The 20,199-nt window shown below is 37.9% G+C and overlaps 1 protein-coding gene across 3 annotated transcripts in view; it reads left to right on the top strand.

Moving 5' to 3' along the window:
- The window catches only part of GABRD (gamma-aminobutyric acid type A receptor subunit delta), a 107,315-nt gene extending 96,677 nt beyond the window's left edge, over nt 1–10,638 (top strand). For 2 of the 3 annotated variants that reach the window (XM_086764517.1, XM_086764515.1), the window contains 8 exons: nt 1,406–1,518; nt 2,087–2,154; nt 3,048–3,268; nt 4,092–4,174; nt 6,448–6,585; nt 7,509–7,664; nt 8,264–8,475; nt 9,706–10,638. In XM_086764517.1, coding sequence (XP_086620643.1) covers nt 1,406–1,518; nt 2,087–2,154; nt 3,048–3,268; nt 4,092–4,174; nt 6,448–6,585; nt 7,509–7,664; nt 8,264–8,475; nt 9,706–10,005 — 1,291 coding nt within the window. In that variant the 3' untranslated portion in view covers nt 10,006–10,638. The remainder of the gene's footprint in view (nt 1–1,405; nt 1,519–2,086; nt 2,155–3,047; nt 3,269–4,091; nt 4,175–6,447; nt 6,586–7,508; nt 7,665–8,263; nt 8,476–9,705) is intronic. The other variant, XM_086764516.1, reaches the window with a different exon arrangement.
- The last annotated feature ends 9,561 nt before the right edge of the window (nt 10,639–20,199 follow it).

The raw sequence follows: 20,199 nt of genomic DNA, 5'->3' as shown, positions 1-20,199 counted from the left end.
CTCTAAGAAAGTTATGTAAGTACCACGGCAGAATACATTTATGGTGCTTTACTCTGCAGCCTTTCATCGATGTTTAACGACTTTCTCTTCTGTTACTAGTGGTCTATATCTCTGAAATGCCATATTTATTGCTGGGCGCAGCGGAAGATGCTAAAACAGTGCTCAGACAGTTTTGGTATAGTACGTGCATTCAGATACAGCCCCTCTCCAACCACTGGCAAATTTTCTCTTTGCACATAGTTGTGGTAGACGTTGTCACAGCCCTTCATTTGTCTGTGGCTGTCACGTCAATCACGGTGCTGGCACAAGGAATTGCGTGAACAGGCACAGATCGGCTTCAAATGGAGTCTGCCAGCTTGGTTTAAACAGTTAATGAAGACAATATAAGCTTGCCTTTGTTCGTAAGAGATGATGGAATATCCACATCACTCCTTGGACCATTAGGGTTGTGGGGCTGGCATCTGCCAGGTGGTGAACAATGGCAACAAAAAACTGTGCTAATGTAACGTCTTCAAGGAGCAGCACTGGATGGGAAAGAAGCATATGCCTGGCACCTGAGAGATGGAGCCTTATTCCTGGGAGGCTGCTGCACAAATCTGACAGCAACACACTACCTCCCAACCAAAACCTACTGCCTGTTTGGTGGCTCACGCAGGTCCAAGAGTGATTACAAAAGGATGCGTGCATTATGGCATCCCACACTCCTGACCTGAGGACAGATGGCCAGACACCCACGCTGCCTGATGCTGGCAAGTGCAAAACAGCAGAGGCAGGTGAGCTGGGGCCCTCCCAGCATGATGGAACCATCCCCATGTGCCCAAAACTCTAGAGCATCTGTGGTGTGGAACGGGACAGAGATATTTCAGTGCTATGGATACCTCACGTACCCCTCAAGACATGGAGAAGAATGGCCCCAAATCCAGGACCGTAGTCAGGGCTTTTGCCTCTGCATTTCTAGGATGATGGAGCACACCTCAGGTTCCAGGACAATGGTCAGATCCTTCAGGCTCATCACTATCGGCAGCTCCTCACACTGCAGAACCATGGGCCCCTCTCCAGGTTTCTAGATGCATTTAATGCAGTATACAAAGAATCTTGGTTTCCCTCATGTTTTCTTTAATTTCTATTTTTTTTCCTACTTTCTTTTTGGAAAAGAAAAAACCTTCAATGTGCTTGTATTTCAGAAGGAGGCCATAGTCTTGCCTGAAATACGTTTTGATTTAAACAGAAACATCTGAAATGGTTTTCCTATCTATATACAGTATTTTTCCACTAAATTACCAATATAGCTGGTTATACTGTAGGTGGTCTCTGGTGTAGAATAAGTTAATGTCTTCTATTTTCTGATATTTTTCTGTTTGTAAACATGGCAAAGTTTTAAAAGACATTTATTCTCTTTAATTAGAGCGATGAATGACATCGGAGATTACATAGGTTCCAACATCGAAATATCCTGGTTACCCAACCTGGATGATCTAATGAAAGGGTATGCACGGAATTTCAGGCCTGGGATTGGAGGTGAGACTTTAAGAATAATGTCTCTTTTGTTTCTTACAATCCTTCTACCCTCTGATGTTTACGTGAACTTCATCCTCTACATGATTAAAGGGTTCTGGATGATGGAAATAATAACAATCAACAATTTGCTTGATCTTGAAAAAAGACAGACTGTACAACAGAATTAGCAACACACTCTTGCTGATACAGTTCTTAAATCATTGATTTCTAAGTTGAAGGAATTTTGCATTACATTAAGTTGCGATAATTTCTGCATTTGCTTGAAGTCATGCTGCCTGAAACTAGACGATGTAGTTTCCAGAAGGGATTCCATAATTTTCAGTAGTTGTGATTGTATCTCATGGCCTTTATCACTGAAGCGAGGTGATCTGTTGGAAATTGAGGACACAGTCTGTAAAAGATTTAAATCTCTCGCTCTAAGGTAGATTTTACTTGGAAAGTGTACTTTATCATGGAAAACACTTTTATGAATTCAGTCAGTATGAAAGAATTAACTGTCTTGGGTAATCTATATTTTTGTGAGCACTATGATGACGTAAATCACCGCATTCAAACATGTTTTTCTCAGGTCCTCCTGTCAATGTTGCTCTTGCAATTGAAGTGGCCAGCATTGACCACATCTCAGAAGTGAACATGGTACGTTATCGCTTAAACCTGCTGAGTTTATGTGAATGTATGTACTGCAATGACAGAAAGTGTAGAAAACGAACTAAATAGAGAGACAGTTGATCCCCAACATGTTTTGAGGGGAGGAATTGCCACAATAAGATACTGCAAAGAACAAACATTGTATTTTAAGACACAGGCAGAGTCTCTTCTGGCAGACATTGCCCAAGAATCTAGCCATGTATAAGTTACAGAGATTTCTTACTACAGTTAGCAAGGTTGGATCTGTGCAGCACTTACTAACAGAGAGCCTAATTTTAAGCATTAACTCCAACTTCGGTTCAAATTCCTTTTCACCACAGACACTTCCAAAAAGAAGCTAACAGAATGGTTGTGAGATGCTCCTCTTTTTTTTTTGTGTAAAGACCTTTCAATAAAGCAGTGGATTACAACAAGTCACATTAGCAAGCATAGGCATGAATTAACTGCATTTCTGAAACACAATAGGTTTAACTTTAAAACCAAAGCTTTGACTTTCCTTCCATCCTTTCCCTTCATTACAGATGCATAACTTCACCTGATTTTTTATTTTTGCTTTAAAAAACCTTCAAAACCAAAAGTTGTACTTGTGGAGATAAATAAACTGATTTTCTTCATTAAGACATATGCAACTCTTGCAATGCATTATAGATAACACTGACGTTGAATCACTGACTTTTTGATATTTTGGGTTTATCCATGGTGGAAGCATATGACAGAAATTAAAATTCTTGGGTAGCTCTACGGTCAACTGAGTATAAAAATACCTATTTGCACAGGAAACCTTCAGTACATTTCTAAACTAACACAATGATTTTTTACCGAAGGCATTCTCATTGTGTTTGTTTAGCATCACTTTTTAATTGGGATTTCTCTTGTCACAGGAATATACCATGACGGTATTTTTGCACCAGAGCTGGCGAGATGACCGCCTGTCTTACAACCACACCAATGAAACTTTGGGCTTAGACAGCCGGTTTGTGGACAAGCTCTGGTTGCCAGATACTTTCATAGTGAATGCCAAGTCTGCCTGGTTCCATGATGTGACCGTGGAAAACAAACTTATCAGGCTTCAGCCAGATGGAGTCATTTTATACAGCATCAGGTGAGTGAGAAAGGGTGCAACTGCACTCTATCATGTGTTAACTTTTTGAACAGACTATAAAGTAATCACTCAGTTTTCCTAGGATGATTTCCTGAAATAATGATTCATTTTAAATGGAAGATATTACTGGTGAGTCCTATCAGAGATCCCTTGCCTTTACAAGGATTATGCTGTCAGGAGGGTATCTTTGGCAACACTAACATATTTTCCACTGCATAATCACTGGTCATTTTGAGAATGTCCTTAATGAGAGGTAAGCATCTCATAACTATGTGGTCACCATGCAAGGAGATGCTGGACACAGAGCAAAGATTCTGTTCTCCACTCTCTCACTATTTTCCAAGGGAACTATGAGCCTGATTTAGGCTCAACTTACCCATCTTTCAAACACAGAAAGTAGTATTTCCTCACTTTGGAAGAGTGTTCTTGCTAGAACTCAGTAACTATATTTAAAGTTAATTGAGTAATGTTCTAAAAATTCATGAGTGGGCACCTTTGAAATTGTAAGTCCAAAGTCACCTCTAAGGTATTGGTAGTGATCTTGGGGACAGTGGAAGGAAGTAGATTTGACTCAGGAAAGTCCTTTTTATCATCAGAAGTAGCTCAAGCTTCCTCTCCCATTAAACAGGTCATTTAACCTTTCTTTAATTTCCCCCAACCTTTGGATTTCCCACGGATTCAGTAAAGCCAATAGCCATAAGGATTTTGAAAATAGTTTCCTGTATCAGTATTAAGCTTTCAAAGTTTTCCATTAAGTCTTTGAGTTCTGAGGAAAAGGCTCTATCTGAATGCAACTAACTGGTGTTCACGTTGCTTGGAACAGGATTACCTCCACAGTGGCCTGTGACATGGACCTTTCCAAGTATCCGATGGATGAGCAAGAATGCATGTTGGATTTGGAGAGCTGTAAGGGCTGAGTACAGTGTTTCACACAATTTGTGTTTCGTTTAAAGCCTGCATATATGGTACTTAGGTTGCTGGAATGCTTCTGTTTTAGTCAATTTTCTAAGGGGTGCCTTAGGATTTAGAAATACAGGGTACAAATGTGAATCCCTTCATTCTCTGTTGGGCATTAGACTATGGGCTTTTCAATACCAGGTCAGCTCTGATCCAATTCAAAACTACAGGATTTAATTTAGTGAAGATGAACAACCTACAGTTCTGCTGACAAATGTCTGGAACTTTGTGTTTCAAGTGAAACGTAGTGCAATTGTGACAGTCACTAGCGTTACTGAGGTTTGCATCAAATCCAGCGAGAATAAGTAAAGAAGCCCACAGGCAAAATTTGATGTGCTATTTTTTCTTCATGAGAAAACAGAAAAAAAAAAGAATTCCCTGCTTTTATTGAATGCCATTGTGATTAACCCTTACAGAGCTGTTTAGCTTGCCCAAGCATTCCTGTATCTGTTACACAGAAATCAATCAGAGTACTGCATGGGTCGGCTTAAATTCATTTGTACTCACAAAGGAGGGTGGAGAATGAATTATTATTTTGTCCAACCTGTATTTTATCTATGATCAGCATGTAATTCCCATGAGCATTAATACTTTGGAATGACATTCGCCACTGACACAAGCAGAGGCCACCCAATCAATGCCAATGAATCCAGCCTTTTTTGGGTTTTATATCAAGGATTCTACAGGTCCTGAGGGTTCCAGAGATTTGTGAATAGCAGTTTCTGAGCAGAGTCACTGGCCTATTGATGCAAGTTTCTCTTTTTCTTTTTTAGCACTGACTCTGTTTTCTAGGCAATTAACCACAATACCATTTTATCCTGTCAAAAATAGCAATCTACACTTTTCCTTATGTAATCACTGAGTGCAGAGGCAGCAGACAGTGAACCAGCGATCATTTCTCTCTCCCAGAGAGTTCTGCAGGGATTTTTGGTGATGGCTTAAATTTATAATTGAATTAGAGGGTTTTGATTTCAGTAAAATAAACGTGTAGAATTAAAGCTTCTTTAAACAAATTAATGGTTTAGTAGCAAGTAGCCCATTAACAGCAAAACTAGCAAAGATCAATTTCCTATGGATTTGCATGTTACATAAATCCTGTGACACATATCCCCCCCCTCTTCTCCCATGTCCCTGGTGCCCTGCACCTCTCCCTAGCAGTTAGTTACCTTCCAGCCACCAGCCATGCCAGACTGCAGTCCTAACAGGCTGATACACATGGTGATTGTCAAGCTAGCTGGTGCGTCTCAGAATGGACGTGGGTCTGAGTTATACCGCTGTGCTCTAACTAGATCCACAAATCTGATTTTCTGTTCTCTACATTTCTCTCATTTCTTACAAAACCTTCAAGAATCCAGCATCTTTGAAACCCTTACCTTTTTGTCATTTTGGTTTGCAAATACTGAGGAAGTTCAAAAGCTGTTAGGAGGAGGACTGACAGAAAAACTCTGGACAGTTTGCATTGGCATTGTTTCTGATTAAACTACTTTAAGCCTGGGGGAGGCCCTCACAGTTGTTTCCAAGAGTGTGGACTCTCATGAACAGTTTGGTGGTATCCTTCGCTTCCATGCAGTGTCCATTTGTAAAAGCCATGTAGGGCTTGCAAGGGGAGATAGAGAGCCAACTAGACACAGACTTTTTGAGGACACTGGGGGAATCCCTGACACAGGAAATCTGTTTCCCTGACACTGCCTGACTGGTACAGAGTACCTATCTCATAAAATCAATGTGTGAACTTGGAGATAGACTTGCAGTACAGAATTACACTCTGATCTGTCTTTGGTAGGACAGGCTAGATTTAGTAGCTATTTTCTTTCACAAACAGAAATTTCAGTGACTCTGAGATCCAAGCACAGTGCAGGGGTAGGTAGATTAGACTGAGTGCTACAGCAAGTTACTCTACTTTAAATGAGTACACAAATGAGCTTTTTGAGTCATAAATTTGGATATTTCTCATGACACTGAAATGCATTGTTCCATACCACATATTGCTAGTCAGCATGAATCAACTCGGATTATTCTCCCTGTAGGAAAGCTACCCCTGTGTGACACTGGCAACACTGGTGTTGCCAGGACAGTGAATTATCCAGGCTGAATCGCAGCATGTTGGCAGCAGGACCAATGAAAATTAGCATAGTAGAGGAATTAGAGGACTTCCATGATGAGTCCTCTAAGTTCTTGGTTTCTTCCTCAAACTTTGTGTTTATTCAGCTTTCTTTTGGCAGATGGCTACTCTTCAGAAGACATCGTCTACCACTGGTCAGAAAACCAGGAGGAGATCCACGGGCTGGATAAGCTGCAGCTTGCTCAATTTACAATTACCAGTTACCAGTTCACAACAGAAATGATGAACTTCAAATCTGGTAACAGCATCTGTCTTCAGTTCAGGGACAGTATCTGATTTTTTTCCTGCATAGGGAAACCTCCTATATCTATAATAGAAAATCTTTCTTCTTAAGTAACTAATTTAAGAATCTGTCAGGTTTCTGATAAGGCTTTTCTTTAGCTTCCACTTGTAAAAAAAAGCCAACCTTTGCTGAGCCTTCAGGTAGCCACTGTAGCATAGTATGTCCTTTAGCTCTCTATGTTTAACAAAATCCTTTATGGAGTAGCCGGGCAGCACTTCCTCAAAAACACTTGAGGTATAGCCCACATTCTCTCAACCTAGTTTGCAACTTCGGATAAAGAAAAATTTCCATTAGCCCTGATGTTATGAGGCTTATGGCATACAGTCAGATAATTCTAATTCTATCCAGTAGAAGTCAGTGGTGTGTATGCCTATCACTGGGTTTATTGCAATGTTTGTGAAAGATTGGAGTCATTTCTTTCCTGCTGATTTTTCATCCTCTTTCATGTGTTCAGATTCTCATTTATGCTGCACGTCTCCTCTAAGCTCTTTTTTTGAGTTTGAAATTAACTTGGCCTTTTAAAAAATCTAAATTTAGTATCTGGAGGACTTTCTGCAGCAGATGATAAGACAGTACACATTTTGAAGCAATACTGTTATTCAAGAAGAGTCATGATTTTATTTTCAGATCTGGCATTGATATGACCTGAGCCAAATCATTTGACCTATTCTTAGCTAACAGCACTGATGAGAACTGCAGTAGCTCGTGCAGGGTTTATGAAGACTAATTGAACAACATTCAAAAAAGCTTTTTGTGATCCTTGTCCAAAAGATGTTTAAAAATGCAGATCTATGTCATTACAGAAAATGTTATTTTGAGTATCAGTTTAACTGTAATCCACACAGTCAGAATCTTTCTTTGTCTACCTTTTTTTCCAGCAGGTCAGTTTCCCAGGCTCAGTCTCCACTTCCACCTTCGGCGAAATCGAGGAGTTTACATCATTCAGTCTTACGTTCCTTCTATCCTACTAGTGGCCATGTCATGGGTATCCTTCTGGATCAGTCAGTCAGCTGTGCCTGCCAGAGTGTCACTAGGTAAAACATAATTTGGGGAACTAACAGGGAAGAGTATGCTGAAGTTGTAATTATGCTCTCTAATAATCCTCATTTTCCATGAAGGTGCATTTATGAATACTATGTTTACATTTGCAGAAAAGAAGGTCCTTTAAAAGATTTCCTTCGTGTTTTAATTTCTGTCATGCTATCAGAGCAGCTGCCTCAGTAAAGAACAGAAAATAACCATCTAAAGATGGTTAAAAGCAATAGTGAACGTGACACAGATGTATGAAAGAATTGATCTGAAGGAACTGGGACAGTGTCAAAAGACATTCCTAGAGCTTGTGGATCTGTTTGCCAGAGCAACGGTTGCACATCGAGATGCAAAAGTTTTTAAGGGTTAAGCCTTCTGGTTTGTTTGTCCTGCTCTAGAACAAAAAAACAAGGATAACATGTTGAAAGCTGTCTTAGTCATACAAATCCACAGTTTTTCACACCCTCCCCTGTTTCAAAAATCAGAAGCCATGCTATTAGGGGGTTTCTACTGTGAAAACATTCCTCACGTTCAGATTAGTAAACACACTTATTGTAGTGTATGCTATGAAACCTGAAGTAAATTTTCTCACAATGCACTGCAGGTATAACTACTGTTCTTACTATGACGACACTGATGGTCAGCGCCCGGTCTTCGCTTCCACGAGCATCTGCCATCAAGGCACTTGATGTTTACTTCTGGATTTGCTATGTGTTTGTCTTCGCTGCACTGGTAGAATATGCGTTTGCACATTTCAATGCTGACTACATGAAAAAGCAAAAGAACAAGCTAAAGGCGAGAAGGCGGAGTGCAGAGGTCAGTAAGCATGATACTGTGAATAACTTTGCAAAAGCAATCGCCCTGCATCACGGCCTTTTTCTATAGAAGTAGATTCTTCTACCCCTTTTGAAAAAAAAAAAATCCTGGTTAATTCTTTTATCACATTAATATGACAAGCAACTAAATGCAACTGCTGATTTCCCCTTGCAGCATGGTTAGCACTAGAGACAACGTATTCTTACGTGCTTTGTTGCTGTATTTAGGAAAGAAAATGGAGAATAAGACAGAATGAGTAAGAAGAAAGGCAAAGCACGTCTTGACCCAGATTTGTACGTCTTACACTTTGAGAATATATTTAGACCCTTTGATATTTGTGTAAGTTACATTAACGTTAAGTTGCTCCTGTTGGTTCAGGACAACGTAATTATGACAGTATTACATGAGATGGGGAAGAAAGGCCTTTTCTCAGAAGTTATTCTTTAGTAGCAGCTTCTGCTAAGAATCTTTTAGCTCTGCTACAGCATAATAAAATGCTGTCAGCAAAACAAAAACTAGGCCTGTAGTCTCAAACATTGTCCACTGGAGATTACAAGTTTTACACCTAAACAGCAGAAAGTAAATACAGATACAATTAGCATGGGTATAAGTTATGTAGGTACGAAGCCCAGTGAGACTGAACAAAGGAGTCTGTAGATTAAATTTCTTTCAGGAACTCCAGATGGCTTTGCTGCTTTCTTCATGTACATACTCGCATATTAGTGATGAAGCAGACTGAATTGATTAAGGAACTTTTATTTTTGACAGTTCACAATTTGTAGTCCAAGTCTACATATTTTTGAACCCTCTGGCACCTTGGTTATTATTTTTTATTATCATTATTTCATTTCATTAAGCTGTAGTGGATACAACTGATCCATATTAATTTTCTGTCACACCTCCACGTTCTCTCCGCTTTGACAAGAGCCTGAGAACTGCGTATTGGCCTTGGCCACAGAATGAGATAACTGTCTCCTTACACTTAGTCAATTATTTTCAGTCAGAAGGGCCTAAGCGTGCTGTCTCAATGGTGCCTTGGCGATTCAGAGCATGTGAAATTATAACCAGAATTCAGATGTGGTAGCACAGTCTTTCCTTCTGCCAAAGCAAGTGATAAATACCACTCAGCACTTAGGTGTTTCACCATGTCCGTATCATGGCTAGCTTGGACAAGATACACTACCTTTGTTCTATAAATTGCTATTATAGGTTCTCCTCTTTCCTTTGCAGGTAAACGTGAAGAATGCAATTGTTCTGTTTTCCCTTTCCATAGCTGGTGTGAACCAGGAACTGGCCGTTTCCAATAGGCAGCATCGAATTCCCAGAAGCCTGCCTGGATCATATGGCACAATAGAAATAGAAACCGGAGAGACAAAACAGCAGCAAGTAATGAAACTGGATAAAAAGAGCGGTCTGAAGTCCCTCTTTAAGCCGATTGATGCCGATACCATTGATATATACGCCAGAGCCGTGTTCCCAGCAGCCTTTGCGGCTGTTAATGTTATATACTGGGTTGCATACACAATGTAAAAAAGAAAAAAAAGAAAATTCATGTGAAGAGCTACAAGTTGAACAATACTGACAGACTAAGAAGCCCTTGCTGAAACTGTATCCATCTACCTGTTCTCAAGATATTTTCCAATGAGCTCGAGACATTTCTGAAGTCAAGAAAGTCCTGCGATCAATTCCTACTAAAAGCAGCAATTTATTACCTATCTGATTTGGTACAGTAATAACTGTACTCTGCCAAATAATCCTAGCTCCTTCTTTCCTGTATTACCATGAGACAATTTTTCATATGTACATATTTGCAGAAAAAGTTTAAACCTTATATTACCATGATTTTTCTCCGCTTTATGGGTTGATCAGTAATGAAGATTTGCCTTTTCACACTCAGATCATTTCCCTTTTTGGAATGGAAGAACTAATTCCTCAATTCCACACAAATTATTTTCTGCATCCGGCCTTCTGTGGGATGGTCTAAGTTTAACAGTAGTAGTAAAGTCAGAGGTTTTAATCATAAAAATCTCATGAGCAAAGTAAAAGGGAATAGAAGGGAGTAGAAGTTTTTTCTTAAGCTCTTATTTGTCTTGGATAAAGTATTGAAAACATTTCAATGCTCTTAGTCACAGCATGAAATAAAATATATTACATAAAATTCTACTGAATTGTTAATAATGACTGTATTACTTCTCAGATCTAAGCTAATGAAAGTTTAAACACTTAAACACTTATGTTTATTAGTTTAATAGGCCCCCAAAATAAACAAAAGTGATTCAGAAACACAAGGAAAGCTCAAGCTTTCTGTGTTGTATTGGGAAAATTTTTAAAGGTGCTTGATAACGAAGGAACTCAGACTCCATTTTCAGGAAGGACTTTAGAATTTGTTCTGTTAATTTTCAGTGATAGTCTACCATGTGTGCCTCTGAAAATATCCTTTTTGCATCTGTCCCTAAATAGCTGAGTGAAGTAAAAATATGTTATAAACGGCTTTAAGTTACTCAGTTGCTTTGCATATTTTTGCCATTTTTACTCAGAGGCTAACCTAATAAGTCAGGCCTCTTCCCTTCCATTATTTGACAATGAAATTTGTGGGTACTCATACACACTCCTTAATTCAGGACTAGATCCTCTCACTAAACTCATGCAAATAACACTTTGTTCTGTAAATAATTCCAGTGAAGTCAGCAAATGAATGCAGTATTCACAACAAATGTAAGTTTGATAATTAATCTCTAAAAGCTCCACAGCAAATACATTGGGATATGGATTAAAGCAGTTGAAACCAACACAAGACACTTCAAAAGGGAAATTTTTCTGGAGGATTTTGTTGCCTTGAAAGGAAGAGGTTGTTTCAAATATAGAGACTGACACAAAAGAAAATGTGACATGAGAGAGGGAGGGAAAGAAGGAAGCAAAGCAAGTGGCTGAAATCTATGATGGAAAGCAGCACGGGGAGTTGCGAGATGAAACAAGCCAAAAGATGTAGATAAGAGAACAGTTGTGCTGGGCTTTGAAGATGAGGATCTTGAATGTAGTGGAGTTGCAATAAGAATTAAACAAGCGTTTGATCACAGTGGAGTGTGCACACATTCCTCCTGCCTTACTTATCTGTGACACATGGTTTGATTTCACATGACCAGCCCTGAAAGACAAAGCATTTTAACACAGATTTATAACTTAAAATAAGATTTATTCAGTATCACAGAAGTAAGAAAATGCTCTGAAGAAAAAATAATGATCCTGAACTGAGCTATAATAGAAAGTATCCTCCCATCATAAATCAGGCTTAGGTTCACCTCAATCTTTACTTTCTGTTAAAATGGAAAATCTATCTGCCAACAGTGTGCTGGAAAGAGCAAACTGACATCAAGCTATAATTGGTCCACAAAGTTCTCACCAGTCTAGCCCTAGACTGAGAAACACAGATTCTGCTTCAGGATCTTGCCACTGACTCGTTGGGGAATCTTAGTTAAGTCATTTCACTGCATCATCTGCAAAATGGAGATAATTATACTGATTTCTTTCCTATATCTTTGAGTTTTACAGAAGAAAAACCCTTCAGGAGAGACAAACTCTTATCCTCCAACTAGGTAAGTGCATCCAACTAGTACTCGTGGGGTGCTGTTTACCATACTTTGAGATTCATACACTGAATTAAAGCAAAGTATCACTCAACTTTCACCTTACTCAGAAAGCTAATGAAATTCTACATCTCCTTCAATACATGTAGGTGATCAGGCTTCTCTTCTTTCTTCTGCTTCTCCTCTTGCTATTTTATTTTTCTTGGTGTTTGTTCCTGATGTTGCTGAAATGCTACTTTACAGAAATACACTATTTTTTTTTAAGTGTGTTTTTGGTCATGCTCACTTTCTCCCAAATGAAGTTCAACCTCTCCTGCTCTCTTCTGAATCATTCTTACTGTTTTATATAATGATTAAGTGCAGAGTGGAATAAAAACAGCAGAAGCATGACTTTACAATGCCTTTTCCTAAGTTGTTGCTTTCTCCGTGATCCTGGGTCAGGTCCTTGATATATCCTAATTCCCCTTTTTACCTTTCCTTTCAGCTTAAAACTGAGCTTTTTTTTTATATTTACACCTGATTTCATTCTTGTCTGGCCTCAGAAGCAAGGGAAGTTTGAATGTAACTCTTGGATGATGCACTTTCATAGGCAAGGCAAGTCTCAAATACTCTGCGCAGCACTTGGAACAGTATCACCACAATAGCCCTACACCCTTTAGAAAGGCCATAGTGCCTTATTCTTATCCGTTACACTTGCATAAAACAGAAATAATCTTTGTTTTAAAATCACTAGATTAACTACTGCTGTGAAAGCAGAGTCTAACCTTTTTGTATCTTGCTGATTTCTCTAACTATTAGTTTATTACATTATCTATCAGGGTTAATATCTACTGCTAAGAGCAAAGTTATTGACTAAATCCAGCTGAAGAAACACTCACAGCAAGTTCCTGTGGAGTGTAAATCATGAGAAAGAATCCATTATTTTGGAATTAAAGTTATTAAAAAGCAGAGAACAAAGCATTGACCTAGTCCCTCTAGCGTGCAGTGGCTGGTTATTTAGAGTAATTAGAAAGAAAGCAGCTGCAGATATTATAATGGCAGTGTCTAATCTAATTATTTCAGCAGTAATAGTTTGTAACTGTGCACCTGACGTAACTCCTTTCACTGAAGCCAACTGAGTAATCACATGGGGTTATTGGACAAGATTTGTTGTTTCTCCATCTGGGAGAGTGTCATAGGCTGCATGTCCTGCTGACTTCTTCAAAAGATTTATTCAATGATTTTTTTTTTTTTGTAGTTTGACTGCAAATCTTCAAGGTGCATAGCTCAGTTCTGACTGATCAAAGTAAAAGGTGGCAGCAATCTTTTCTTCAAAAAAAAACCCAAGCCAAAATGCTAGACTATCACAATGTTGTAGACAGAAGCATAAATAAAGGGGGGAAAAAAACCCAAAAACCTCAAAACATTGCAGGCAGTCAGAAATGTGCACTGTGAGCATACATATGGCAATTGTGTCCATTCCAGGAGCGGGGTGACTCAGAGGGGAGAACAGGTGTTCAGCTACTCTCACTGCACTTGCAGGAGTAGCACAAGACAAAACACGTCCATCATGAAGAGTGGGATTTTCTTAAATCTGTTTCCAGAGCCAGAAATAGAAAAGTCAGATGCCATTCAAATGCCTTTAAGGAGAAACTTCAATATAGAGTATGGTCTAATGACTGGAGTTTTGCATAAACTTAAATATCCTGTAGTTTTGGGTGTGCTTCACTTTTATTTTCATTTAAAATCATCATACTTAAAAGCCATCAGAAAATTATACTTATTAATGTCTAAAGTAAATGCTCTATTCAGCTCTAATTTCGTGATGCCCTTAATAAACAGAAATAAACTAAATTTGAGGTCAGTTGAATGCTGACTTTGGATGGGTTGTACTAGAGTCAAGGTGGGGAGGCGGGGGAGATATGACAGATCAGAAGGCACTTTTACTGTGCTGTACCTGAAAGCATTTGTATTCCTTTCAGCAGTTCAGAGTACTGCTCTACGGAGTGGAGTGTCTGCGAGAAAGAGTGGGATATGTGTTAATGTAATCATTCTAAATGTAAAAGTGTTAATAAAATGTAGATATACAGAAAGTGGAGCTTCTATAAATCGACAAAATAGACATTCGAACTGTTGAACTAGAAGATAAAACGCATTAGAAGGCAAATCAAAATAACCTCAGAGATTTCATCCCATAATGAAATCCTGCCTATTCAGCACCCAGGGGCTTGTAAAAGTCTGCTTTGGCCTTGACAACAGAAGAGAAAGTACCATTCCGTATTCATGAGTGCTTTCTGGGGGGCACTTATGCAGACTACTGTATTTACACTAACAAACAGTTGTTGCTGCTTCAAAAGGTTGAAAAGAGTCAGAAAATGCAATATGAAGAGCAAGACACTGCATCATTTGTTTGAAAGTAATGCTGGCAGTGACAGCACTATTAAGGGGTTAACATAGATAAATGTCTGTCCTGTTTCTGGGTAAAAATGAAAGCATTTATCCAAGTTATAGTAACAGCTCTCACATCAGTTCTTATCCAGTTTTCTAGTCCAATAGATAATGTAGCGAAACCAATTTAACTCAATGAGGCTTCTGCTGTTGGTACAACAAAACACTTAAAACGATTGCTCTGATTTTAAATACTCAGTCATTAACCTAAGAAGGCATTTCACACTAGAAGGGAAACAGCAGTCCTGCATGTTTATCTATGAAGCAGGATAGATAAAAAGCTTATTGAGAGTTACTGAGAATATTTTCATAAAAAAAAATCTGAAGCAACTCCCTCATGCCCTCATTATAATAGCAGCTTAAAACACTTGCAATGGTTGAAAGCTTGTCTAATGCTATAATAATTTTATATGCAATATATGTTACAAACATATATAGCTAATTCTTCTTAATGAAAACTGAATAAAAATTTGGCCATGAATCCATCCATTTGGATGGATTTGGTAACTGAAATGAGAAAGGCATTGTCTCTTTCTGCCTGTATAGCTTGTGTCTTAAATGAAATTAATTTGAGGATCTAAGCCCATCGTTACATAATGCATAGGGATCTCTTCTCTCCTTATACCAGCTTTGTGTCATGGCTATTCCTTTTATTAAGACCTGCACAGTAAAAACAAATCTGAGAAGACAGTCAAACCCAGGCTGTCAGAAAATATAGCACCAAGAGAACTAATCAGATGTTATTGGGATTTCACTGTTCCACAAAAAGATTGGTCCAAAAAAAGAAATCCAGATACCTTTACATTATATTACAAAAGGTCCTAACTAATATTACAGTTCCTAGCTTACTGGGATTTTAAAGATATGTTTGAGAGATCATACATATCCCAACAACTTTAAAAACTCAACTGGCAAAGGAGTTGCAGAAATAAATTGTATATCCCTGCCTTAAGTAAGGGGGAAACACGGTAGCAAGTTGGTCAGATAGAGTTGAATCCAGAGTAGCTATGGAAATTTAACAGTTGTGAAAGGAATCCAACCTCTGGAAGTGTATCCCTTTTTTAACTCTTGCAATACTTCTATTTCACTTGATACTCAGTCATCTTCCCTCTTTTTTTTTTCCCCCACTTGAAAAGTATTTCACACTTTGAAAACCAGATATTTTCTTTCTCTTTGGCACTAGAACGTATTAGGCAAAACTAATATAATCTTGTCACATAGGGATGAAAAATAGTGAGACTAAAAGTCTCAGTTTACAACCCTTTGTACCTTCCCATGTGTATTACAGAAAAGGCCAGAAACTCAACCCTGCGATCATTTCTTAAGTTAACCAGCACACTCACACACACTCTTTGTCCCCCCTGTTCCTTTCTCTTGCACCACACACTGCTAACCTGCAATAGAGAGAAAAAAAACAACAGTTTAAGGCATTCCTCAAATGGGGAAGGGTCAACAGACCCTTCTGAAGATCATTATTTTGGCCCAAACACCTTTAACATAGTCACTGGGTAACACAAGTTACGAACAAATACAGGTTTGCAGCCATTGCTTATTGGGATCTGAAGAGCAGCAGCACTGGCAATTACATTTGCCAGCACAAACGTCACAAAACTCTCAATTTTCATGCACTGGGTTACTAGATGGGGTAAGGGGGACATATTCCTTTACATAGTAATAAATACTTGGGCAGTTTTAAGGTGTAGCTATGTGGAACAGGCATAGCTGGAAGTAGCAAACTAATATATAGGCCATTGAGCTATTCCAGTATTACAATTACTACAGTCTTAAGATTAAACAAAGACTGAGTGATGAAATACAGAGTAATCTGTAAAACATCTGGTGTAATAGTCCATCTAGACTTTTCTTCCTTTATTGCTACATTTCTTTCAGAGTTAGACAAACACAAAAGACCTATTTCTGTATATCTTAAACTCACCACATTTTTGCAGATATATTTAAGATTATCCTACGCTCATCTTTCCAGGTTGTGTGCGCCAAACTTACATATACAAGCTTATATGTGTGTACATATAAATGACAGGAGGATTCTAGATATTTTTAATAAACTATAGCGCATATAATATTCTAAAATTGAACCTGTACTTTATAAAGAAAAAACATAATATGTCAGCTATTATTTTTTTTCAGATTGCGTACAAGGGTGGTTCTGTGCATGCTCATTGAAGAATCCATCAGGCACTTCTTGGATTTGGAAAATTTTTAACTAGGAGTATCTCTTTCAATCAAACTGAAAGCTGGCTGGACCGATAATGAGAACTTAGGACAGCGCAATTAAGTCTGATCCAGGGAAAACAATAAAAATAGGATTCTTGAGGAACCAAGGTAAAAACCTGATCCTCAGGGTTAAGTCTTTTTTGTTTAAAATTTTCATAATTTCCTTCTGTTCTCTGAAATGACAATTGCATATCTGCAATGATAGCAACATCCATTTTCTTTCTTCTGTAGTTTATTTCATTGTTATATTTCAGAAGAAGGATCAGCTTTCTAAAGGATTAGGACCAGGTCATGTAGCAAGAAGAAAGGAGCTCATATGATTTACAGTATATTGTATGCTGGTGAACACATACAAAAGGAAAACAGGCAAAAATAGCGTTCTACTGACACAGGTTGTTTAAATATAATAAATAAATAAATACAGAAGCATAGAGGGTTTTGTTTTATTTGCTTTTAAACATATATAGCTTTGGTACCCATAGAATTCTTTATTCTCTTGGCTAATGTGGTGTCAACAAAAGTGAGTTAGCTTCTGGGTGCTTCTGTCTTATATAAGACAGACAAATAAGGGAGGTGCTGACTTAAAATAGTCTTGAAACATTATTCATTCTGTCTATTTTAACATGGGCTAGAAAAACACTAATATTCAACCTAGCAAGAAAATCTGCAAAGAATTACCATGGTGATTTCTGATGTTATGTAGGATATATGTTTTATTCCAGTTTATGTTTAAATATGTTAGTGCTTTGCCCTATAATTTTTATCCAAACTTCATGGCACTTGGCACAAATTCATTCCCACTAGATGCAATTATTTCACTGCCATTGATTTCAATAGAAACAATAGCTTGTTGCTTGCTTGGCAAAATAAAAAAAAAAAAAAGGGTAAGTAGGCCTGCAAGTCTGCACATGTTGCTGCTTTGATCTGCTAAAGAACACATTCTATGCGGATGCGTTTTCATTCTAGAATTACATAGAATTGGTTACTCACATTTCACAGATATTTGAAGATAGTAGCCATCTTTCCATTTATCTGTTGTTTACATCATAGTCCGAAATCATCATTCTAATCCCTACTAAATCTTTAAAACCTTGGAAAGTTCACAGGTCCTAATACAGCTGAAGATCTTAAGTCACTAATTCAAGTAGTAACAGGATACCCATCTTCTCCTTCTACTGAGGTAAAACAAATACACATTGCCCCCTTTTTTCCCAACAATTTTCTTTAAGAACTAGTTGTTATAATGAAGTTTCAATTGAAGAATTTAGGAGGAGAAGAGAAGAAGGATTGGTTTTGGTCAGCCTTGTCAGAAATATACAACTACTTTGTGGATAGAGCAGTTAAAAAAATAAAAAGTAATTTCAGCAAAGTTAGAAAAAAAAATCTGAGTCCTGCCACGCAGTCATCAGGTTTAAAAACTTACAGCTCTGTATCTTTCTGTCTAAATTTGTAAGAACAACTTTGTACATAACCTATTCTGTGCGGAGTCCATACAGTGCAATGATTCTTCCACAGCCTTCAGCAGTAGAAACATCCCAATAGTTCCAGTCATTTAAGCAATGAAGGTCCTAGCTGACTTACTTGGTAATTAATTACAAAACTTTGTGTTCACTGAGCTATCAAAATTAAAACAGAGAGCTTTTCCTCCCCGTTTCTTTATCAGTGGAAAGTAGAGATATAAACACCAATACAGCAGCAATAGCTCCCAAACTACAAGGACAGTCTTAATCTCTGCTGAATTCCTCACCTGTGAAATAAAATGAACCATAACAAGTATATACCTTTTGATTTTTGTTTCTCAAGAGATTTATTTTTTTATCTTTCAAAGGAAAGCCTTTTGTAAGCCAAAGATAGTGCTCTGGAGATGAGACTGATCAACTGGCAGCGACAGTGAGCTAAGAGCCTCCTAGCTACGACTGATAATTCATATTACGCTTTCAGTCTAATACTGTCTTTGCCTCCCACTCACATCTTAACCAGCAGACCTGGAGCATTTCTCTCAGTAATCTGCATTTCTCCTACTCCTGGAATGAGCACTAAGCAATAGCATCTTAAATATTAAACTCTGTACTCCTCACTGTGTAAAATTATCAGAGCTTTTTCCCTTTATGATCTGGGATACAGGATGATAACTGTTATCGGACAGACTTTCTAAACTAACATAGTTTAACTCTTAAAAGTGAAGATGAAGTGCTTCAACATTAAAAATCTCAAAACAACAAGCTATCTACGAACACGCCTGTTTTACTCAAACACTGATCATCTGATGGTACATTGGCAAAGCTAACTTTGAACTAACTTGAGACATTCTAGCAGATTTTTACATGTATCATTAGGTTTCCTTGAAAAATTCTTTTACTGCTGTAACAGCTCCTTAGTGAGTGTCAGTATCCCTTTCAGTCAAGATCCTTTGGTTTCTCAAACCTTGAGATTCAAGAGTATCAGTCAAAAACAATTTTGTGATCTGAGCTACAGAAGAAATAGACCTTGCTAGTCAATAAATCTTCCTTTCTGTGATGATTCTCAATTATTTTTATGTCATATCTTGTTTCAGAACATTCTTCATCTGATTGTATAACCCTTTCTCCATTAAATGAACATTTTAATACGGTAAATATCCCAATGCCAATGCTGCACAAGTGCTTCATAAATATTTAAAGAGTTGCTCCACTTGTGACTTAACTTTTTTTTAACCAAAAGTACTAGTCACAAGAACAAGCCACCATATTTGTTTACTAACTCAACTGCATGGACTTCATATGCTGAAATATAAAACATGGCTTACTGCATTCTACTAAGCAAAACCATTCTTTTTAATGGCTATAAATTAGCTAAGCTTTCTTTTGTGCAACCAAAACATCCAGCACCGTCTTTAAATCTCATCCAATTGTTTGTAGCCTGGATTCACAGACTTACTTTTTTTGTATCTGTACTTATCTTTACAATACCAACTTGTACAAGTGGAAGCACATAGTATGAATGGGTAAGCATTAGGATACTCCTTTTTTCTTTCCGCAGCAGCTGTCGCTGGCAGAATAACAATAGGTTAATATAAAGCACAAGCATTCAAACAGATCTCTACATCAAAATGTGAAAAAAGAACTGCTGAGATTATTTGCAGAGGGAGGTTGAAGCTATTTGGAAAAGTTAAAATGCTCTTCCATTAGACAAATGCATCTATCAGTAGATCAGAAAGAGGCAAATGCACAGTGGAAAAAAATAGGCACAAGAATTAAAATACAATAAAATTCAATACACATGATCAGTTTCAGATGCAGTAGGTACCTTCCAATAACATGAATTACTTACAGATTTCAAGCAGGATGAGTAAAAACAACATGATGAAATTTATTTCGCCTCTCTTGCTTGTGCTGAAGTCCAGCTGGAAGCAGAAAAAAAAAAGTACATTGTTAGTTTTTTCTTCTGGTTTTGTAGATATTTGTGCTAAAATACTAGTTACAAGGACTACACCTGCAAT

This window comes from Chlamydotis macqueenii, chromosome 21 (genome assembly GCF_036417535.1).
Source record: "Chlamydotis macqueenii isolate bChlMac1 chromosome 21, bChlMac1.mat, whole genome shotgun sequence".
Taxonomy (NCBI): domain Eukaryota; kingdom Metazoa; phylum Chordata; class Aves; order Otidiformes; family Otididae; genus Chlamydotis; species Chlamydotis macqueenii.
Note: the sequence above shows the minus strand (reverse complement) of the source record. Positions and strands in the feature narration are given on the sequence as shown.